This window comes from Protobothrops mucrosquamatus, unplaced genomic scaffold, assembly GCF_001527695.2.
Source record: "Protobothrops mucrosquamatus isolate PMUCROS unplaced genomic scaffold, P.Mucros_1.0 scaffold229, whole genome shotgun sequence".
NCBI lineage: Eukaryota > Metazoa > Chordata > Lepidosauria > Squamata > Viperidae > Protobothrops > Protobothrops mucrosquamatus.
This window is the reverse complement of record NW_015386580.1, coordinates 727,459-751,775: the sequence shown is the minus strand read 5'-3', so window position 1 is coordinate 751,775 and position 24,317 is coordinate 727,459. Positions and strand designations below refer to the sequence as shown.

Below are 24,317 nucleotides of genomic sequence, written 5' to 3'. Positions count from 1 at the left end.
GGGTCAGAGGCCGCAAAGGCACGACTCGGTCCAGTGCCGCGGCAGCGGCTGCTTCCCAAGCCGCCGCCTGATTTTCCGCCGAGTCTTTATTTCTATACAGCCATGATAGAAAAGAACTTCTGTTAAATTTCTGAGTCATATAACATAATTTTCTGTTTTTGTCAGAACTTTCTACACTCTCCGCAGAGCTGACTACGCAGGAAAGAAGAGGTATTTATTATATGCTGAAGTGGATTTGCATTCTTGTAACAATAATACATATTGTAACAATAAACCTACAGCACTTCCAGCTGGTTGCAAGGGGTTACTACATGCTAGTTCTAAATTTTTCCTTTGTTGAACAATATCTGAAATAATAAGTACCTGTGAAGATTTGGAGTAGCTTGGGGGAAATCCAGATTGAGGTCCACCCTAAGAACTCAGGGGATAACTTTGAGCCACTCATTCCCTCAGTTTAACCTAATTCACAAGATCATAAAGATAAAATTAAGGGGTGCTCTTCATCCAAGTTGCTTTGAACTTTTGGAGAAGGTCATAAATCTAACAAGGATTTTTTCCCACTCTATCGCCATGGACCAGTTAATATGTAAATCAAGCCAATGTTTGAACTATCAAGCTCATGATATATTTGATAATGTTTGTGAAAAGATGAATGTCATGTCAGGCATAATGGACCACTTGTACACCTGCTGTTTTCTATGCACACAGCCATTTTATATGAGATGAATATTGAAAGTCTACAAAGTAGGTGATCCTGAATGCTTCAGCACATATAAAACCATATTTCAATAAGTTATTGTATTAAATAGTATATGTTTTGAAACTAAAGTATATTTTGCTGAATCAAGCATGTGCATTTAGTATGTGGTCCCTCACCTAATTTTCAACTTTCTTAGTTTTCATTGTTATTACTGAAATGTCTGCAATTCTTATTGAAGTTATTTTATCCAGGTCTATGACTAAACAAATGACTTTGCTATTGAGACCTATGCAAAATTCTGTGAATGAGAAATTACATAGTGTTTTTCCTGAAATTAAAGCCTATTGAAAAGTTACTTGTGATTTAACTTGGAGCTCATCAAAATAAATGGGAAATAAACTTGCTTAATCTAGATCTATGTATGTAAATATGTACAGTACATACTGTACCTATGTTCTAAAAAAGACCTAATCATCCTGTTATCTTGGGTCTTCTATTTAAAAAGTCATGTGTTCAATTACAAGAATTATTACTCTGGTTTTACAATCTTCAAAGGAGAATCCTGTGGTCATGCTGATTGGAACTGCCAAGGGATAGAATTAGGCTATAGAGAGATAGCATATGGTTTTATACCATACTACGGAACTACTTTTGTTCTGTTCAAGACTAAGTAAAAAAATATTCAGACTTGAATAAAATTGACTGACTTTAATGTACAGTATTATATGGATAAACCAGAACAATAGAGATGATTCCTCTCTGTTTGGTAATTAAGAATTCTGAAAATTAGATATCTGAGGTGAAAGTCCAATATGCATTTATTTTCATTTCAAGAAAAATCTCTGAGACTGGTGAATGGAGAAGACAAATGTCGTGGTCGCATTGAGGTCTTTTACAATGAAAGCTGGGGAACAATTTGTGACGATGGCTGGGACATGAATGATGCACACGTTGTGTGTAGGCAGCTTGCCTGTGGAGAGGCCATCAAAGCCTTACCTAATGCTGCATTTGGGGAAGGAACTGGCAGCATCTTCCTGGATGAGCTGAAGTGCAAAGGGAACGAATCCTCTCTTGAAGAATGCTCTCATAAACCTTGGGGCGTTCATAACTGTCATCACAAGGAAGATGCTGGGGTCATTTGCTCAGGTAATCTAAATTGCTTAAGTTTTAATAAAATTATTACAGTATAGTTCAGTAAATTCATTTAAAGTGAGACCTGGTAGATAATGGAATAAAAATCTCTGGCTAAGTACAATCTGGAATTATTTTTTTTATTCAACCACAGTATGGAAGAATCTTATTATAAACCACATGCTTTTCACATGTTTTCCCATATAGCCTTTATATTCAGAGCTCACATAATCTTCTAGAATTCAGTGAGGCAAAGCTATAGAAATTGTAATCAAATTTCTTGGAAGTTCTTTTTTTTTTCAGGAAAATAAGTAGGATAGAGAAAATTAGTTCTTACCCAGCTTCAAACACACTGTTTACAATCAGTTTAGGTAGAGCTTCTGTGACTTCCGTTTACTTACAGCTAGGGCTAGACAATGGAGTTAGCTAGCCTTTCTTCTGTCAGTTTCTGGGAGGCTTCTCCTGGACCGATCGGAGAGACCGCCGTCTCTCCTAGATCCCTGGAAGTACCTTCCTTCATTGCCACCTCTCCGGGGCGGCTTCTGGCCCATTTAGGGTCCCCAAACAAGAAAAAACTCGGCTGAAGAGCTCGGCATTCCGAGTCTCTCAGCCGATGACGCTACTGGTGGAAATGAGAAATCGTAATCAAATTTCACCAACAAAACATAGTTACAATGTGGCTAGAGCTTTATGTTTATTTTAAGAACCAAATGTCTGCTAATCTATTTTTTGTTTGGGATGCTGCATTGCGTTGTCCATCTTTGTAGATTGGTTTATGGGTAGTGCTTGCTTACCAACCAAATTATAATAGCACTGAAAAATGAGACTTATGACAGGTCCTTGAAGGTATGGTTTTTGCAGCATCTCTGTGATCATGATTTGGGCACTTGGCAAGTGGTAAGCATTTAGAACAATTGCAGCGTACTGCAGTCATATGATTGCCATTTGCAATCTTCATGGCCACCTTCCAATAAAGTCAATGAGAAAGGCAGGAAGACATTGCAAATCATGATCATGTGATGTCATGCTCAACAACCACACAATTTAATAATGTAAATGGAAGACTCAGATGCAGTCAGCAAATAAGCACTACCTATAGTCTCAAAACAAAAAAACAACAGGGATCAGTTCCTATACTTTAAGCCAGGTTTTATTTTAGATTAGATTTATTATAGATTTATTTATTTATTTGTTTATTTTTCATTTATTTATCATATTTCACAAGAGGGACACTTTTACTTCAATATATCAAATTAAAGAAGAGTACAAAAATATAAAAGAAAAAAACGATGATGATAATAATAATGGCAATATACTATAACCCCATAATTCATCTTCATCATTATTGTGTCATTTTCACCCACAGAAATTATTTCTTCTATTTTTAGGTCCTGTCACCACATCAGCACCTAGTATGTATTTTATTAAATTCCTATTTTTACTTAAAACCTTGTATCATAATTTAAGGGGAAATAGAAACCAGCAACGTCTTTAACAAGACAGAGAAAAATAATATTCATCCAACTTTATTTTCACTGAAAAGGAGCTTCCAAAATCTGTACATCCAAGGAATATACCAGAAGAACTAATAAGATGTGAACAGGAAAATATGTAATGTAATGCAGGGCACATCCCAAACAGAACTTTCTGTAGCACTGGGAACATTTTTTGTGTTATGAACATATTATGGGTATCCAATATCCAAAATAGCTGTTTGATGGTGGAAGTGCTGATTTCCAGACTGGCTGCCGTAGTACTTGTGGCACTTAAAATACACTTCTTTCTCAGAAAGTAAACAGGGCAATTGCATTCAGCCACTCTCTCTAGCCCTCCAAGCTTACACCCCCAACTTACTTTTGACTTTTTTAGGGGCAGCAGATTAGTATATTTGCAAATAAAGCTTTGGATTGTAGGTATTCCATAATTTTCTAATAATGTCTGGGAGAATAATGGGGACTCCAGTGTCACTGTTAGAAATAAAAATAAAGTAATGCTTTTTTAAAAGCATTATTTCAAATTAAATATTTTTAAAGTTTTTTATATTTGACAGAAACAGGTAGAGAAAAAGAAGTCACTGGGGGCACATAAGTGTCAGTAGATAACCTCTGGAGGGTCCTAGCTTTTCTCTCTTCATTTAAAACAAAACAGCAGCAGCAGAAAACATTTTGATTGGGTATAGGATGGCAGGATGAGCAGATTCAGCTTCTGTCCCCTTTCCTTTGCAAACCTCTTCTGGTTTCTAATAATTACTAAGTGTTGCAGCACTATATTAGTAATTCTGCTTCTGTCTTCATACTTCTTTTGAAATGATATCTGTAATGTGGAAATAGAAGGGATTGGGGACATGCAACAAACTTGTTCACTTCTGTCAGCCATTTCAGGTACTCCAGATCAGGAAACCAAAATCAATAGTATTAATATTACCTTATTATAAGGAAACAGTGACACAAGGGTCTCCAACCCCCGGGCTGAGCATTGATACCAGTCCGTGGCCTGTTAGGAATCGGGCCCTGAGAGTGGCAGGTGAGTGAGCAAAGCTTCATCTGCACATGAACTTGAATTAGGTTGTGCACAAAACCATCCTCCCCACAATCCGTGGAAAAATTAACTGCCATGAAACGGGTCCCTGGTGCCAGAAAGGTTGGGGACCACGGCAGTAACAGACAAACAAGTCTGAAAGACCTTTCCTCCTCCTCCTCCTGGCATTATTTTCATCAGAATTCCTGAGGGTCCCTTCTGAGGTGCTTTCTCTATCCTCATTCCTTTTTTGGATTTTGACTCCTCTTATCAGATGTTTTCTTGGCTGCGGTTCTTTCTCCTGCCTCCCAAAGATATTCTCACAACCGTTACAGCTTCTAACCAAAGACAAGGCCATTTAATTTAATTTAACCAAAGCAAATCAATTGGAAAAGAGGTGGAGATCTCAAAATGTTCATCTTTGGTTATATGATGATGTAAAGAATAACAGGTTTTTCATCTCTGGTATTCAGGGGAAAGAACCTGAAAGTTATTTCTCAAATATACAAAATAATTTGTAAATGATCCAAAGATCTGTAGATTAGGCAGCAATTGTGGCCAGCTCTAAAGATGTATCTTCTTAAATCCATTCAACCCCATTTATCTAAAGGGGAACATAGGTCACAATATCTAAAGTTGTACACACACACACAAACAAACACATGCACATAGATACACAAAGGCAGAATGTTATCTGAAAAAAAATCAGGTTGGGAAACACTGATATGCCTTTTTAAAATAAACCCTCAAAGAGTCAATGTAATGTGTCATTGGTGAAAAAACTGCTGTTTATATTCTTTTGACAATTGCAGAAAGTGCCTTGGTAACAACAACAAGCTCGTTGACTGTAAGGTTGATGAATGGAAAAAACAGATGCCAGGGTCGACTTGAAATCTTCTACAATGGGGACTGGGGAACAGTCTGTGATGACGGTTGGGACTTACAAGATGCAAAGGTAGTTTGCAGACAACTTGCCTGTGGAGAAGTTATGGAGGCCACCAATGAAGCCTATTTTGGGCAAGGCACTGGCAACATCCTCCTAGAAAATGTTCAGTGCAAGGGGAATGAATCGTCTATAGAAGAGTGCTCCAATCCAGGCTGGGGAACTCATCGTTGTGGCCACAAGGAAGACGCTGGGGTCATTTGCTCAGGTAACCATCTCCATCATTGTTAGTGTAAAATGATTTCATAGGAGCCTTCGTAGCAAAATATTATGAATACTTCTCTATCACTCAGAGGAGGAGCTTACTTTCTGTATTTTTTGCTTTTTTTCATAGAAACAGTTTCCCTTACAACAAAGAATCCCATTATACCTAGTAAGTATCGGTTGTCTTTGCAAACAGCAAATAGTGTATTTGAGAAATGATCTCATTTTGCATATCATGAAATTAGTAACATGAAATTAGTAACACAATTAGGGAATACTGAAATTCCTGAATAATGTTATTTAGTAATATAAAAAATGTCAGTGACATCTGTTCTATGAAACATATGTCTTATGCCTCAGATTTATTTTCATTGAAAACTGAATCATTATTTTTAAATTCCTGCCATTAGGAGCCTCTCTGTGAAAATTAGCATACTAGAGATTCATTGTGAAGGCTCTGTGTAGGCTGTAAATAAAAAGCCAAAGTCATATATTCTAAATTATACTTTCTGATTTTAATAGATAGGCTTGCAGAATATTCCTGAGAATAATTAAAGCAATTCTGTAGAGAAACAACTACATTATCAGATTCTTGTGTCTCTTTTCCTTTCCTTTCTTCAAACTCAGCTATTTCTTTTCTTTTGGTTTCTGTAGCTCCCACAAAAAATACATCAGAAGTCCCAGGTATTTATATTTGGGTAATTTTTTAATCAACATGATTTCTGCATTATACTGCAAATGTATTCTTTTGTGTCTTTGATACGTTGCATTATAGAACCTCTAATCTGATGTTTTATTTGAGCAAATGCATTTTTCTAAGTTCTTTTATTTTAGAAGGTTTTTTTGGTTTACTTCCTAAAATAACCTCCTTTTTTGCATTTAAAATTATTTTCAGTCCTAATGTTAAATTATATTTGCTCTATTTATTACCAGTTTGGGCACTAACCACTCAGCATCCAACTACTAGACCTGTACCTGCAGCAAGCACACCACACCCAATTATTCCTGGTCAGTAGACTAACCAATCTCCTGATTAATTGTTTTGGACAATTAGAATTAGAATTAGAACTTTCTGTGATGACTTCTTTTCCTCATGCAAAACAAACAAAATATTCCAAGCTCATTTTGCCTCTAACATGCAAATATAGAAAATTTCCACTCCATTATTTTTCTCAGCACACCCTCCATTCCACCATTTTTATTCAGTCTATCTAGATGATATGTTAAATGTATTCTAGCCTTCAATAAATGCATTTAAGTAGCAGTAGGAAAGGTTCAACATTCTTGCCTGGGATTGTAAAATGTGGGAAATTCAGCTGGCCTTTTCTGTATGTGCATATAAACATACCATTATTCTGGTGAAAGGCTTGTGAGACCTAATAGGGTAGGTAGAGATAATCAAATGAAACAATCCTTCAAGTATTCGCCTACTTCCAAGAACAGAAAGAGAAAGAGATTTCAATCAAAGTTTAAATAACATCACTCAAGGCAAAATGGGTTTTGAAATATTGGGTGGGTGAACATATATGAGAGTAATTGGATAGTGTTTATGGTTAGAGGTTACTGTTACAACCCTATATGTGGTGCAAGGAGGGTTGTTTCTGGACTGCAACTAGCTATTACTCATGCTCACTAGGCATTTGAGTTCTTAATAAGCTCTTAAAGCAAATGGTGCTTCAAATAATTGTGGACAACTGGAGTATCTGTTCTCCCATATGTTCCAAACACTCTTTGGAATGGAATACTAAGTACAAATATAATTTCTGGCCGATGTTGGCCAAAATCAGCCAACATTCTCATCATCACAATACATGCTGCATGTGGAATGAAGATAACTGAGGTATCCCTTAATACTCATATCATGCAAAATCTCAATTGAACAGAGGATTCAAAGCAAATATTAATTGTAAGATGCTTAAATTTGAGATTTGTCATTATTCAAGCAACTGTGTTTTTATGTATTCCTTCTTTTAGCATCAAAATCTATAACTCTTCCTATCACTCAGAAGCACACTCCATCTGGTAAGTTATCAGGCTGAAGTTTCTTTTCAGCATCAATTAACTTAAGATCACTTAAGTAACTTAAGATTAAAAACCTATGAACAATTTTTTTCAGAAACTAATTCATTGACATTTTCTCCAGCTGTACACATGTAGGATTGTGATCTAAGTGGTTTTCCTTTCCTTCACTGAAAGCCACATCTCCTTTTTTTAACATATTAAAATAATAATAGTTTTTAAAAACCCACAAGATAACACATAGTTAGCCTACTATTATCTGGCATTCACACTGCCACCTTAGTATGTCAAGGGCTGAAAAGGAATTGCTCACCAAATTTGAAACACAGAATACTTAGCTACAAAAGAAATAGAGGTTTCCTTCTCAATCAAATCCTTTTAATAATAATAATAATAATAATAATAATAATAATAATAATAATAATAATAATAATAATAATAATAATAATAATAATAATAATATTGGAAGGGACATTGGAGGTCATCGAGTCCAACCACCTGCTCAGGCAGGAAAACCTACACCATTTCGGACAGATGGCTGTCCAGTCTCTTCTTAAAAACTTCCAGTGTTGGAGCATTCACCAGTTCTGGAGGCAGGTTGTTCCATTGGTTAATTGTTCTGTCCGAAAGTTTCTCCTTAGTTCTAGGTTGCTTCTCTCCTTGATTAATTTCCATCCGTTGCTTATTGTCCTGCCCCCAGGCGCTTTGGAGAATAGCTTGACTCCCTCTTCTTTGTGGCAGCCCCTGAGATATCATGTCCCCCCTCGTCCTTCTCTTCGTTAAACTAGACATACCCAATTCCAGCAATCGTTCCTCATGTTTTAGCCTCCAGTCCCCTAATCATCTTTGTTGCTCTTCTCTGTACTCTTTCTAGAGTCTCAGCATCTTTTTTACATCGTGGTGACCAAAACTGGATGCAGTATTCCAAGTATGCCCTTACCAAGGCATTGTAAAGTGGTATTAATACTTCATGTGATCTTGATTCTATCCCTCTGTTAATGCAGCCCAGCACTGAGTTGGGTTTTTTGGCAGCTGTAGCACACTGCTGGCTCATATTTAAGTGATTGTCCACTAGGACTCTGAGATCCCTCTCACAGTTACTATTATTGAGCAAGGTACCACCTATATTATACCTGTACATTTGGTTTTTCTTGCCTAAATGTAGAACCTTACTTTTTTCACCATTGAATTTCATTTTGTTAGATAGCGCCCAGTGTTCAAGTCTGTCCAGATCCTCCTATATCTTAAGCCTGTCTTCTGGAGTGTTGGCTATGCCAGCTTGGTGTCAATTTCTGGGTTTTGCAAATTTTATTAATTTTTCAAATAAACATATAATACAAATGTGGTGCATTTCATTAAAAAACAAAAAGGAAAAGCTAGTCAATATATTTTCAGAAATGATCAGCGGTCCCCCCCCCCTGCATCCACCCTCACTACTTCAACCTTCCTACCTACTTCCCTCTTCCTTCCTTCCTTCCCCTCCAACCCATACCCTCTCCTCCTTCCTCCTTTCCAACTATCCTACACATCCCATCACCTTCTTTTCCACATCCTTCGGATGCAGTTTAGGGGTACTAGCCGATCATCTCCTCTTCTCAAAAAAAATACATTATTTTTCTATAACATATAAATACACCAAATTTTATATAATTCTACCCCTTCATCCCCTTCCCCCCTCCCCACCCCCGGACTTCCCAGAACTGAATACAGGGATAATCACATAGCATCTCAAATCTAAATAAAACTACCCAAACATAATACAAACAAATATTATCATACTTTAACTCTAATATACAATAATAAACTTAAATATAAAATATGTATATAAATTATATTAAGTATATAGAAATAATAAAAAAGAAAAAACGTTTAATCAAAAGCTATATGATAATTATTCATTTCATACTTTCTCTGAATATAATCTATCCATCTTCTCCATACCAAAATGAATTTTTCTTGAGATTGATCCTTCAAATATGCGGAAATTTTAGCCATTTCTGCAAAATATGACACCTTCAATCTCCAATCATCCATAGTCGGTAATACCTCCTTCTTCCAATTTTGAGCAACCAATAACCTTGCTGCTGTTATACAATACAACATCAAATTCATTTCCTTAAGGTCCAAATTTTCCATAATGCCCAATAAAAATAATTGCGGTGTAAATTTTATCTTTTTCTTAAAAATCTGTTGGATATTCCACCCTGCCAGCTTGGTGTCAATTTGATGAGTTCCCCATCTATCCCCTCGTCCAAATCGTTGATGAAGATGTTGAAGAGCACTGGGCCTAGAACAGAGCCCTGGGACACACCACTACACACTTCCCTCCATGTAGATGCAGTTCCATTGAGGACCACATGCTGAGTACGGCCGGTCATAAATCTAAACTAATAGATCCCATGTTTAGTTATGTTTCCCCTAGTTCAGTTCCTTGCTTAACAGTTTCTCTCATGTTTGACAATAATGTACTGTATGAATTGGGTGGTACTATTTTCAGTTTTAAAATTTTATGTATCTCAAACATCTTTATAACTGGAAAAGATAGAATCACATAGGCAAGGATACTTCCAACCTTTGGCATAGTTAGGCAATGTCTTCCCTTTACAATATATTCTTGCTTTTTTTCACTAACCCATTCTCAGGTAAGTTAAAAAGCACACAATGGATTTGTCTTTAGCATTCTGCTTTTTTCTTCTTATTTCAGTTGAGTTTTTATTGACCCAGTTGCAGAGAACATAGGTTGCTTCCTCTCGTTATTTTTTTTTCTTTTTCCCAGAATGCTTTTATAAATGGTTTTATTTGACCTATGTAAGCATGTGCTGTTTCCTGGAGTTTCTGTGTATTTATTTCACTTAAATTATACATATGCGCATACACACACACACACACACACACACACACACTTTATACTAATAAAGTTCTTCACTGGCCTTTATTAATTTGTTTCCCTCTAGGCAAATGTCTCTATGGCTGCAAATTAACAGGTCCTTCAGGTTCATTTAAAAGTCCATTCTATCCTTCAAACTACCCAAAGAATTCTTACTGTGTTTGGGACATAGAGGTGGAGGAAAGACGTCATGTAGAACTAAGATTTGAAGTTTTCAGGTAATAAAGGATCTGCTAGCTCATCAATGAAAATGCTGTTGAATCATTTTATTAATCTGCCACAAATTCTGTTTTAGTTACAAACTGTTCTAACTAAACATATTTCATACTTTAAATTTGAAAGCTTTACGGGAACTATTCCACAGAACCCAGGGCATTTTCTCAATCCTTCTATCCTATAAGAGAGTGATCTATAAACTAAAATATGTGTTATTATCCATTGTATCTTAAGACTGCAAGAATACAAAGATCTAAGAATAAAATGGGAAATGTATATATATTTATGTTGCTCTCTGCTCATATACACAGAGATTTCGTTGATCTTGTAAAACAGCTATAGGTTACAGCACTTCAGACTAAAAAAAAATATGGAAAGAACCTCATTACTTTTTTCCCCTTCTGTCCAATTTCTGCTTAACTTAACCATTTTTGTTCTCAATATATGAGGCTCTTACAAATGGAACCTTAGAGAGCAGCAAAGGAATACAGTGTGTATTATGCAAGAAAATTCTATCTATTGCAGCTGAAAATTCTGAAAATAATAACTGATTTGAAGTAATAACTTCAAGTAATTTGAAGTTTGTTTATAACTTGAGAGATGCCTCTTTGAAAGCAGAGTGTAATGACAATTTAGTTGTACTTGCTTTATACCAGGAATGCTGATCGTGAAAACACAGGATCGCAAATGGCCTATAACCTCATTAAGCCTAATCAAATTATAATTTTGAATGTGATGGAATATTATGCATTTTTGCATTATAGTATATGCTTAAAATTTATAAGTGACTCTGCTTTCTATTTATAGTATTGCATGTATCATGATGTAGCCTCCCATTGGAAATAAGATTGGTCCCACATTTTTGGCTTTGAAAAACTGAATTGTTAGGGAGAACATATGCAAAATAAAACCATACCATTGGCTTGTTATTAGTGCTGCTATTATTGCATGATTTTATTTTACTATTTTAAAATTTATATAGCTGAGTTTATAGAATATAAATGTTAAATTCTTCGTTCGCATGCAAATGATGAAGACACATGGTGACAAGTAACAAACACTTTATTCTTCTTCTCCAACACCAAGCAAACAGTAAAAGGCACGCAGGCCTTTTATAGGGCCAGAAGCCTGGACAGTGTGAACCAATAGAAATTTAGCCTTTCGTGCCTTGTGCATGCGCGCAAGGCTGGCGACATTCTGTCTGGTCCCGGGCAGCTTTTGGGATTGCCCGGGACCATTTGCAACAACTCTGAGCCAGCAGTCAGCTCCTGCAGGCTCAGGACACAACACCCCTCCCCCCAGATGAAACACACCAGGCTTACGCACAGGTGTATTGTGCAATGTAAGGATGATGACACAGATGCATTATTCAAATGCAAGGAGGGTGGAAATGCTTGGGTCTGCACGCAGGCAAACACCTTTCAAAATAGTTATTAACTCAAATAAAACATATCCAAAATCAAAATAGCATATGAGACTCCTCCTAAGTGTTAACCCCCTCATTCAGGGACCTCATAGCAAGGTTCCTCCCATATTGACAGAAACCTCACATAATCCCCCAGATGTTTAGGGGGGCACTTGGCCCGCTGCAACCTTCTAAGGGCCGGTGAGGGTGCCTGGCTTACCTGCTCGCCTACTAGGCTAGGCAGGCCAGGACTTGGATGCCCCAAACACCCAGGTACCTTCCCCAGCTGCTGACTGGCTGGACCCTCTGAGTCCAAGCCAGTAAACCTTGGAGGGGTGGAAATCCCCAAGTCCACAATGGACTCCTCCTGGGAACAATGTCCCTCGAGCCCAAGGCCAACAGGTGGAGAGGCCTGAGTGGCGGAAGTGCCCCAGTACTCCGTAGCCCCCGAGCACATGCCAGGGGTGCCAGAGTCAGGAGCCGCCTCTATGGCAAACCCCCTTGCTACTGACTTCCTGTTCGGAGCAATAGCTGAATTATGAGAGTGCCCCTGATGGAATTCCCTTTCTCTTGCTGTATGTGTTTTATGTGGATACCCCCAGTCTGACTCCCTGTCTGGAGCAATAACAGATGTGCGGGATGACTCCCTATCCTGGGAATTCCTGCTTGGAGCACTTGCAGAATCTTGGGATGACCCCCAAACAGCCTCAGCATTTTGTGAGGCCCTGTTAGGCCTGAGAACCTGTGACCCAGAACCCCTGGGAATCTGTGACCCAGAATGCATATTATGGTCCTCCTCCCCCCCCCCAGAGCAGAGCCAGGAGCGGGAATGTGGCTGTCCAATCTCCAACGCAGCTGGTCTATGTGTCTGCGAAGAACACAGCCATCATCCAAGGCAACTTCGTATGATAGAGGTCCAGAGATCTTACAGATGACAGCAGGGACCCAGAGATGTCCAGGACCAAAGTTCCTAGCCCAGACTGGATCGCCCACCTGAAGCCTGCTAGGTGCCCACGGCTGTGACACCTGTGAAGCCACCCGGTCTGGATGCAGTCTATATAACTTAGTAATGAGGCAGCGACCCCAGCGGAGTTCAGCTGGGCTCTTCCCGGTGTCAGTGCATGGTGTGGTGTGGTGTGCAAGAAGAAAATCTGCTAACCTGTGATGCCAGCTGCCATGTATTAGTCATTTGATTGCGTCTTTGGAGGTGCGCACCATTCCTTCCGCTTGCTGACGTTGCATGCCAGATCAGGTTGGCCTGAAGGAAAGCCTGGAACTCACAAGATGTAAATTGAGGACCATTGTCAGAAACAAGAACATCCGGAAGACCATGGGGTTGCAAAGATTCCTCTTAGCACCTGGATAGTCCTGGCAGTAGTAGTGGAGGAGACAGGTACAACCTCTAGCCACTTGGAATAAGGATAAGGAAGAATTGCCCCTGGAAAGGCCCAGCATAATCTAAATGTACCCTTGACCAAGGTGTGTGTGTCTCCTCCCACCGGTGTACAAGGGCCTGAGGCATTTCAGGCCGTGACTGTTGGCACAGTTGGCACCCGTGCACCTGAGCCTCGATGGTTTTATCAAGCCCAGGCCACCAAAGATGGCTGTGCGCCAGCGCTTTCATGCGCACAATGCCTGGATGTCCCTCATGCAGAGAGGACAAGACCCTAGACCTCAGTGAGGCTGGGATAACTACTCTACTCTCCCATAAAAGGCACCCATTAAAGGTAGACAGTGCGTGTCTCCTTTGCCAGAAACTTTGAAATGTCGCACCTGGACACGTTTCAGGCCATCCTGACAACATCCATGTCAGCACGCGTGCAAGCGTGTGATCAGTGGCAGTTTCTGCAGCCACGTCCCTAGCATTGAGGGGAGATTCAGGTAACTCCTGAATGGAGAGAATATTAATAGCCAGAGCAGGATCTGCCTCTATCTGTTTTAGAGGTAATCTGCTAAGGCCATCCGCATGGCCCATTTCCTTCTCAGGTTTGTGGATTAAAGAATTCTGCTATGTCTGTCTTAGGGCTCACATAAATACTTTTTACACATTTTTTGCCTCAGAACTGAAGCAAAGTTGTAGTTGGTTTGAAAGAAGACAAGGAAGGAATTCAGAGGTTTCTGAGAGCATTATTGGATGCCTGGTAGCCCATCTCTGTTTTAATGGAACAACCTCTGTGGAAGTAGTTGAGGAAGGACAGCTTTAACATACTAAAAAAAATGGAAGTCTGGATGCGGTGGTAGTTTCGAGTAATTCTGAAAGCATTCACTTACTCATCTTTTTCTCCACAGGCTGGAAATTACTAGGTTGACGTGGGAACTAAAACAACACTAGAAACTACCGGGAAAGAGTTGTAGTGGAAGTAAACCTTTTTAAACAACCTCAGGTGCTTTCTCGATGGATAGATGTAGTTTGTTTTACTCTTAACATAAACACTCACTAAGATCGCACTCACTTTTTCCGAAGGAACGTGTGATAGCTCTTCAGGGAGGTTCCTTTTGACACTAACCAAGTAAGGCTGCTCCATGATAATCATTCTCCTGTCCAATTTCTATATTATTACCAGTAATTTGGGTACTACTCCACTTCTTGCCATTCTCTCCTAAAAGAACTATTATATTTCACTGATATCTCAATTGAATATTTGAGTCCCTTCAATATACAGAGGACCCCTTTTGTGAATTAATGTTCTCTGTACCTACAAATATAAAAATAAAGTTGTTGAGAGTATAGAAATAAAAACAAAGGTACAAAGTGGATGGGTGCTTGTTATTGCCCAATTATTCCATCTTTGGGGGGGGGGGAGTCATTGCCATGTTGTTTTTATTATTTGTTAGTCCTTCTGCTTTCTTCTGAGCTCCCATAGTTGGGAAGCAGGCAATGTACAAACTGAATGAATTTCACAAGGAGGAGGACCTACAGCAAGGCCGTTCCTAAATGATAGAATGAAACTTCCAAATCTGATTTTGGCAAAGGATTCCAGAATATCCTTAGAACTTGCTTTGGACATGATCAAAGTATTTTTAATATTTTTCTGGCCCAGAATGGCCCCTCCCTGTGAAAATGCTCTAGTTTAGTTGCCCACTGTCACAAACATTAAATATTTTTTCGATGACTAGTTAGTTGAATTGCTGAATTGAAACCAATGGAATTCAGGCTCTCGCAGTCCTCTGCTCTATAACTTGTCAAGTCACCTCTCACTCCAGCAGCATCTCTTACCAAACCTAGAAGAAAACTCCCTCCCTTGTCTCTGCTGTTCTGACTTCTTTCTTCTGAACCCTGCTTGCCAGCCTTCAGGTGCTTCTAAGGAAATTTAATCTCCCCCTGTTTCTTCCTTTCTCTGCAGATGCATATGTGCCTAGGTTGGCAGCTGACAGAGGAAAAAAAATACTGCAATCTTGATCATTTCAGAGCAGTTCATCCCCCTACATGTAGTTTAGTATGTCTAAATCAGTGATGGCGAACTTTTTAGAGACCGAGTGCCCAAAACCACCCCGTCCCCCGTCCCGCCCCGCTGCTCTGCCCCCGGCCTGCCTGGCCCCGCTGACCCCATCTTGCAGGGCCACCCGCCGCCTTCACAGCCTGCCACAGATCGCCCAGTGGCCCCGCAGTGCCATGGCGGCCACACCTTCTGCCCGCGCCCTGCAGCATCATCTGCACGCGACAGGGCATGAGGGCGGAGTCTTGTCCCTGCTGCCATGTGCTTGGCTGCGCTGCTCTGTGCGGCCCGTGCCTGGGGGTGACTCTCCTCTGGGGGGCTGCTGGTGAGGGGGCCACAAGGGGAGGCGGGGCTGGGACGACGGTGCGCGTCCCCACAGAAAGGGCTCTGAGTGCCGCTTCTGGCACGTGTGCCATAGGTCCGCCACCACTGGTCTAAATGGTAGATTTGTGGTCATGGAAGAAGACAATTGCTTTTGTCTCTAGTCATCAGTTTGCATTTCATTTTCCCTCCAGCTCAACTTTAAGACAGGTTTTATATTTTAAAACAACAAATTACGTCTTCTTAAACATACCGTAATATCTCCCAATTCTCTGAGATAGCTTAATGATGACTCTGCAAATATTGCAGAAGAGTACAATTTGGGAAAACCTGGTAATAAAACTCTATAAATTAAAATATGGAATAATAGTGTTGCAAATGTTTTTTTTTCAACAGCCTTACCACCACCACCACCACCAACGACCACAGTGGCCACGATAGCCAGTAAGCAATGTTTTTGTGATACATAAAACATACATATATGCATGTGATTATTGTTATTGTACCTTGTTCCACAAATTAGTATATGTCAAATAAATCTGTATCTGTTGATAGATCAGAGCTCAGGATCAAAATAGCTTTGTTTAATTTAAACATGTTTTTAAACTCAGTGCATTTACNGACCACAGTGGCCACGATAGCCAGTAAGCAATGTTTTTGTGATACATAAAACATACATATATGCATGTGATTATTGTTATTGTACCTTGTTCCACAAATTAGTATATGTCAAATAAATCTGTATCTGTTGATAGATCAGAGCTCAGGATCAAAATAGCTTTGTTTAATTTAAACATGTTTTTAAACTCAGTGCATTTACAAAGTATCCCTTAAAACAGCAGCTCCCAATCTTTTGGGCACCAGGGACTGTGGAGAGGGTTCTGTGGAAAGAAGTTTTTCTGCAGACCAGTGGGGGCATGGTTTCACATGCTGCCTGCTTCCTGCGGATGGGGTTTCACTTGTTTGTGTGGACCGGTTTCTGGCGTGCCGCAGAAATGTATTTTAAAAATCCCCCCCAAAAAATCTATATTGTTTTCTTTTCCTGATTGCTCCTGATTCCTTCTCCAATTTGGGGATATCTCCAAACCAGATATTGTATTTTCCAGGGATAACTCACTCTCCATCTGAAGCATACAAAACCCAATCCAGATATTCCCATGTTAATCGAATAAATAAAATTGTGGGAAAGTTATATTGCAAAACAACCAGTGATTAGCCATGTAGGAACCTTATAGTTGTTGGTATTCCAAGATAGGCTTATAGGAAACTCATTTTATTGATTGGTAAAGAAGTTTGAATTCTCATAATTGGTATTCCTTATACAGGTTCTAGAAAACTAATGTTTTGTGGCCATAATGTTGGCAAAGAGAATAATCACATCCTGTAAATTTCATTTTCATGATGATTTTTTAAAAAGATCCTGAATTGAATCTCTTAAGACTTTAAATTTCAAGATTTTGTATCTCCCTCTTTTGAACCTCCAGATCTCTTCTATTTAACATATACCATATACTCCTTAGACTTCTAACATACAGTATTCAGTTTTCTTTCCAGATGCAATCTTGCTTCCTCTACACATGCTTGTTTTGTTTAATGTTCATTTTGAACAAAAGGCTAATGCTTCTTTGTTCATATAATGTTTGAACTAGCAATACAGTAACAGAATATGGATATCTGAGACAATATTGTTCATTCTCTCAGTCCTAGAATAAGCAGGCTGTAAGGTTATATGCCCAGTTGTTACACCATTAACTTTCATTGCAATATCTGGTTGGAATCCTAGCCAAATACACATGCCATGATTTATTTAGCCAGTCATGGGGCCATTGCTTGATTGTTGCTTGGTTTCTAGTCCAATAGGCACAGGATCAAGTAAGCCTGGTATTTTCCAAGGGTTAGCTGCTTTGTATTTGAAGAATAGTTCTAAGTTACTTCTACAAGGTAATTTGTAAAAGATGCCTTAATCATATTATTTTTTTCTTTCATAGCTCTTCCAGAAGATACCACAGATTTTGGTAAATTTTATTGTTGTTCAATTACTTCATTAAACATTTTCATTAAACAAATAATGCCTGTGGCATTACATAAGAATTCAGATAATTATATTCAGTAGCAAAATGAGTGGCATGGAAGGTGCTTGCCTTCATTTCAGAAGGCTGAGACTTCAATCCTAGGTAGTGGCAGATGTTTCTCTCCTAGGACACAAAGAAAAAAAAATCTTTTGTGAACTCCATATAGATGTCAGGAAGAGCATCCAGCTAGTAAATGCTCCATCTCCACCCCGACTCTATCTCGAGTAGGGACTACAGGGTCATAAAAAGGGAGTTCAGTAGCAAATTGCCCCACACACAAAGGATCAAAGTTTTGAAAGTTGTTGGAAACCACCGCAAATATCCATGTGCACAAGGGTGTGTGGGTGTATTAGACAGAAGTGTCCCTTCCAATTCACTGCTGCTTAAGGTCATGGTGAAGGGTGGAGAAGATTTCAAATATTTAATTACTGATTAAAGTGATTGTGGCAAAAACATAACTGATGGGAACATAGGAAGAAACAAAGCCAGCAACTCATTACTTAGGATGCTGCAACTGAATCACCTGGAGCATTGTAGCTAATAAGGCCCTGGTATTAATGCGTGCAATCATATCAAACGATTTTGAAAGAATCTAATAAATAATTATAATAGTAAAACAATATGAACTGATTGCTGACTAATATGGAAATATAGAGTGAAAAATCTTACTGGAAGTACCATAAGAATTGTTATTTAACTAATGGTAAATCAATGATACCGGCATTTACAAAGAAACCTGGTTACAATTTTATATATTTTCTTCTATTTACTGACAACACATTTCCTTTCTCACTGTACAGTAACACTTTCTTGCTATACGGAATACATGAAGGCAGTTATTGGGAGACAATATCTCATTTCAAAGGGCTGCCTTGACTGTAATTTGTACATAAGTGATGCCACCTGTACACCTGACATTTCAGAAGATAAGTTTACATTCTATATACCATATGATGGTTGTGGAACCAAACGGGAAGTAAGTATCTGATAATATGACAGATATAATCATTCTCTATAATGGAATGATTGTTATTTTAGAAGGTTTAAGGATGAAAAAAATCTCAAAAATTTACAGTGTCAATTTTTTTCCTGCAATAAATTGTGCTTAAGGAGATGTTGTAACTAATTCTTATTTGGAGATGTTAACCAATATTTGATCACCTAAATTAGTGGATATTAAAACACTTTATACCAAATGGCCAGAACCAACAATAACAAAATTAGATTAAGTGGACCCAGTTAACCCAGTAATAAATTATATAGCCCTAAGTGATGTGATAAATGTCTTAATCAAGGTAGATGAGTCTAAATAATCTATTTGCCTTCATTATAAATAGTCTAGCTCTGGAATTTTTAAAATGGGTTCTGTAAGACTTTGATGGGGTTTGGTGAGAGATTAAGGGCAAAAGAAAAATACTTATTGAAATGCAGCCATCATAGAATTTTGCCTCTTGAAAAGAAATTCTGATTCTTTTTTTAAAAAAATAATTCTATGGTTTGAAAATGCAGTACAGTATTCAGTATCCCTTTCCGAATATAAGTATACATGGCTCTTCACACACTCTAAATCAGCGGTTCTCAACCTATGGGTCGTGACCCCATTTGGGGTCGATCGACCATTTCACGGGGGTCGCCAAGCAAGGCTGTCCGCCATTTTTTTTCCCTTTTCCGGCGTGTGCCTTACCTCCCTTGAGCTGGGCCAGCTGGTGGTCGTCCTGCTCCGCATCTGCCGCTTGCCAGCTACGCCTTGGCCGGCGCAGGGGGCGGAACCACACATGCACGGCGCTCCCGGGCAGGGAAAGTCTTCGACTTACAACCAGTTGGGTAGTCCTCAACTTGTGACCAGTTTAGTCCTCGACTTATGACCGGTTTAGTCCTCGACTTACGACCGGTTTAGTCCTCGACTTACGACCGGTTGGGGGTCGTGGCATTAAAAAGGTCGAGAATCACTGCTCTAAATGATCTGATATCCAATCAGATCAAGACATTGGATTCAGTCATGTGCCTTTGAATTGCTTTAGAGCAGTGTTTTTCAGACTTGGCAACTTTAAAATATGTGGACTTCAACTCCTGCTTTAGAGAAATTCAAAAGCAATTCCGAGACATGATGGATTTTCTGGCTATCTGAGTATTAGACATTGTCATCGTTTCTTTCCATATGTAGATAATGGTGACTGGAGTGATGCGATGCACTCTCTACTATGAACATATGTAGCTAGCCAATGAATTTTATCATTTCCTAAATCCTGATTACATTTGAAAGCTTATTATTTCTTTACCTAGAGAGAAAGGCACATCTTGCATGAAAATGCCAGAGAAAGTGGGTTGCTGTTGCATTTCTTACAGCTGTACTATAAATGCAGAAATGATAATACACCATTTGTCAGTCTTTAAAAAAATGTACAAGCAGTTAAATGGCTTATCTTTCTCAGAAGAACGAGCCTTGCCAATGTGCCTGCTATCATAGCACCTGCAAAAAAAGCAAGTGATAGAGAGTGGGAGATTCTTCAGTCTTTCCTAAGACCTTAGTTTTAAAACAGTTTTTGAATATTTTCATTTTTTAAATTTGAATAAAGACTTTCTGGTTTACAATAGCTCCTGTGCAGAGACTTTGCTATACAGTTTGAAGATTTCTGTGCTCTTCGTCTCTCATTCCTGATATTTTTACCTTAAAAGAACTATAGGAGGGAAATATTTCAATATTTGTGAAACCATTGAAGTTATCTAATTCTTTAGTTCCTCTCTCAGAAGAATAGAGGGTTAATACAGCAATTCTTCCTACTAAATCATAGGTGAACATCAAATATTTTAAAAATGATTGCATTTATATATTTTGCTTGGTATTTTAACAGAATAATGGGAAGATAAGCACTTTTACCAATATTGTGAGCAGCTCTGGGAATGGCGTAAATCCTCAGTTTCAATTCACCTGCAAAATGGAGCTCAGCAGAAATATGGAAGTCACCCACAACATTGATGAATTTGAATGCACAAATCAAGGGCCAAAATTTCATATGGAGTTTTTATTTTATAAGTCACCTTTCTTTACACAGCCAATAAATAACATGGGTTACTTTATGAACCTGAACCAGAATGCATTTATCCAAGCCACACTCCACAGCTTTAATAGTAATCAAATATTATTCATGGACTCTTGTGTGGCATCCCCTAACCGTTACGACTTCAAAACTGAAACTTATATCATGATAAATAAAGGGTAAGGCTAACAAATCAGTATTTCTTCACAGAATCATTACTTTTTTTTTGCCTCTCTATCCTATGTAGATAAATTTTGTCTTTACTTTATCTGTATCTCTAGAATACTTTTCTGGAAGCTTTCTTTTAATGCCTCTGAATCAGCTTTTCTCAACCTGATGCTTACCAAACCAACCAGCCAAGGGTCATGATAACTAGGGTTAAATAAGTTATAGCCCAGCACATTTGGATCCATTTCCTTCTGTTTCTTAACACCAAACATAACTTAACTTAATACTCTATGTACTACTTAGATTTGACTGGCTCATTTGCTATCTGTTATTGGATCCCATCCCACCCTCCCATTATTTTTGCCAACATGCTCTTAATCTTTCTGTTATATACCAGTTATCTTTAGTCTCTAATTCTGTTTCCAACTCTCTCTTGTGAAAACCTTTCCTGATCATCAAATGCATCAAATTTCACAATTTTGACAAGGTAGATAACTGTAATTGCTAAATACAGGTTGTTGTTCATATGGAGAAAGTGAATGGGATTGAACCACAAAAATACATGAAAGTGGAAATAAGGATGGTTTGCAAGGACCAAATGATATGAAGACATATTGTAAATATGTTGGTACAAATGAGACTGAGTCCTATTTCTGATTCACTCCATTATCTTGGGCTTCTAGTTTCTTTGGCTTAGTATTCCTTACTCATTTTTTGTGCTCAACATAATGTTTGTTGTCCCATATAAGGTATGGTTTTTCAAAATTTTTCATTTTAAAATCTTCCTCTTTTATCATTCTTGTGTTTTTTTTATTAGAATTGGTTGACTCACAATCTATTTGCAAATATGTAACTATTTGCAAATAGTAAATCTATGAGCAAATACTCTCAAGCATGATATTCACTGGAGCACTCTATTGCTAGTTTAATACAGTGAAATTGTATTTGTGCAGGTTCTATCAAAAAAATAACATCTTTCTTTGTTCTATTTCTTTCAGATGCAAAATGGATAGCACATACCAACTTTTTTCTTCAAGGAACAGGAGAAGCATCAGCTTTAGATTTAAATCCTTCACATTGAGCAAGAGCTATTCCACAGTTTATATTCGTTGCAAAATACTAGTGTGTAAAGAACCTTATTCCTCTCGTTGCTACCAAGGCTGCTATAAAAGCAACAGAATAACATGGAAATAATTTTTCTGGGCTATTTATGCTTACCAAATGAATAGCAGCTTGAATGTAATCAAACGTATGATCTTTTCTTAGGAATCAAATCTTTCTCAATAATGACAATTTTTACATGATTACATTGCAGAATTGAACTATTCAGTGTTTAAATGTTTTCACTGTTGTGCTTTTATCTATCTTCTCCTTCCTGTCATCTGGTACACTTTGATTTGATGTGGGAAGATGTACAACTCTTTTGCCTTAATTCATCATACTTAATTAGTTTAACAACCTAGCAAAATAAATAAAGATAGCTGGAAACATTCCGTTTTTGAGTATTTAATCACATTGGGGAAAATTGTCAGAGTAATTGGTTTTTATCCATCATCATTACAAAGTTAAATGTTATTCTTATCATTTGGTAATACACATAATATATTTCTATTTTGTGAAGCTACAGGCCACTATATCTAGGTTTTATTCAATTGACTCAAATGTCATTCAGCATTTAGAATAACAATAATAATTTGGATATTATTTAATGCGCAAGTTCTGCTAAATTTGCATCACAAATGGAGAATTAATGGAACCTGGACAGTATAGAGAGGGAAACCATATCAAATACTTTTGTTAAAAGAGTCAAAGAGTGCATTTTAGATTTTAAAGGGTGCAATACACCCAGATTCAGTAGCATGGAGTAAAAGAAAAGCCTGTAGCCATTTACAGTAAATAGATTTTGATCCTTTCTGCTCTATCATTATGACCCAAATATGTAAATGGAACATTCTACTGTGATCCAAGATTGTAATCCATCATAGGACAAACTGTTCTAAAGAAAATAATTAAATATAAAATCAGATTGAATCTAATGTCCTGTAAGGACCTTTGTCTAAATGACAAATAAGTGATGTTACAGTGCAAGAATGGATCATAATATCGTTAAAATGGTCTATCAGCCTAATTCCATGTAGGAATATATAATAGGAATATATAATAGGAAATAAATTCTGTTCTGGCTGATGGCAGTATTGTATAATAATTTTGCATTGTTCAACTTGTTTTGATTTGCCCCAATAGAGAATTTTGGCTCTGTGCTTCAGGACAAATTAATCTATAATTTACCAATATAAAGTTTTGTGCTCTTTATTTCTCTCACACCTACAACTACCAGAGCAGCTTTTTATTTGGAAACTGAAGAACTGGCACTACTGCACTATTGATTCCTTTATTTTTTTAAAGATCTTTTGGTCTTTTTCTCTTGAGAAGAAAGGTAGCCTTGGACTCTTTTATTATATGTTGTGTCATTTAGAAAATGTTTTGGTTTAACGGTGATTCGCGCACTGTCAAAATTCTTATGCTAATTCAAGTAGTAAAAAAAAAATCCTCTACTATTAAGTTCTGCTCTTCTGTGAAGTAGACAATGGACAAATATATAACTTCTGCATATAACCCTTTCTGCGATTTCAGATTACTTTTGCTATTTCTTTATCCATTTATACCCAATCATTTATAAGAAATAAATACAATAGTGCTAAAAATCATATCAAAATTAATAGCATAGTTCAAAAGAAATTTCTCATAGCTAATGGGGGAAGAAAACAACCTAAACAAGATCTTCTCACCAAAGAAAAGACTCTTTAATGGTTTCCCCCAAGTAGAAGTTTCAAAATCTAAGTGTCACCAGAGACGTTTACTGTATATAATATAGACACTCCAATGCCAAACTTGCATACAATATTTCTCTAACAGCTTTGTCTTAGGTGCAGATTACTTTTTCTTGCAAACAGCCAAAGTCAATACTCAGTCCACGTTGGCACTTTAGTGTGAAGAAAATGAAGATTTTAATCCTCATTTCAACTTTAGCCCAAAACTGGATTGAAGGGACCATGCTGGCAATTTTTATTGATATGAAAACCAACTTCTCACTAAAATGAAAAAGAAAGGGAGATTTGCTATGTAAAAGTCAGAATGGGAATGAGGTCCCCTGGAGTCTATAAAAGAATGGGGATAATTTAGTTTCCATGTCCCTAAAACAAATTACTATAATAAAATTAAAGAGCAGCGCTTGAATGGAATACCTTAAAGCTTAAAG

General features: G+C 37.8%; 2 protein-coding genes across 2 annotated transcripts in view; both read left to right on the top strand.

Moving 5' to 3' along the window:
- DMBT1 (deleted in malignant brain tumors 1) overlaps nucleotides 1–14,354 on the top strand; it is a 17,707-nt gene extending 3,353 nt beyond the window's left edge. The window contains exons 3-12 of the mRNA XM_015814226.1: nucleotides 166–210; nucleotides 1,535–1,846; nucleotides 3,220–3,243; nucleotides 5,161–5,499; nucleotides 5,626–5,664; nucleotides 6,150–6,179; nucleotides 6,429–6,503; nucleotides 7,470–7,517; nucleotides 10,469–10,619; nucleotides 14,312–14,354. Of these exons, the coding sequence (XP_015669712.1) occupies nucleotides 166–210; nucleotides 1,535–1,846; nucleotides 3,220–3,243; nucleotides 5,161–5,499; nucleotides 5,626–5,664; nucleotides 6,150–6,179; nucleotides 6,429–6,503; nucleotides 7,470–7,517; nucleotides 10,469–10,619; nucleotides 14,312–14,354 (1,106 nt within the window). The remainder of the gene's footprint in view (nucleotides 1–165; nucleotides 211–1,534; nucleotides 1,847–3,219; nucleotides 3,244–5,160; nucleotides 5,500–5,625; nucleotides 5,665–6,149; nucleotides 6,180–6,428; nucleotides 6,504–7,469; nucleotides 7,518–10,468; nucleotides 10,620–14,311) is intronic.
- A 1,785-nt stretch (nucleotides 14,355–16,139) lies between these two features.
- On the top strand, nucleotides 16,140–22,551 carry LOC107285945 (CUB and zona pellucida-like domain-containing protein 1). The gene is made up of 5 exons (XM_029283788.1): nucleotides 16,140–16,224; nucleotides 17,769–17,795; nucleotides 18,653–18,828; nucleotides 20,705–21,069; nucleotides 22,057–22,551. Exons 3-5 carry the CDS (start codon nucleotides 18,679–18,681, stop codon nucleotides 22,250–22,252), a joined length of 711 nt encoding a protein of 236 aa, XP_029139621.1. The 5' UTR covers nucleotides 16,140–16,224; nucleotides 17,769–17,795; nucleotides 18,653–18,678; the 3' UTR covers nucleotides 22,253–22,551.
- The last annotated feature ends 1,766 nt before the right edge of the window (nucleotides 22,552–24,317 follow it).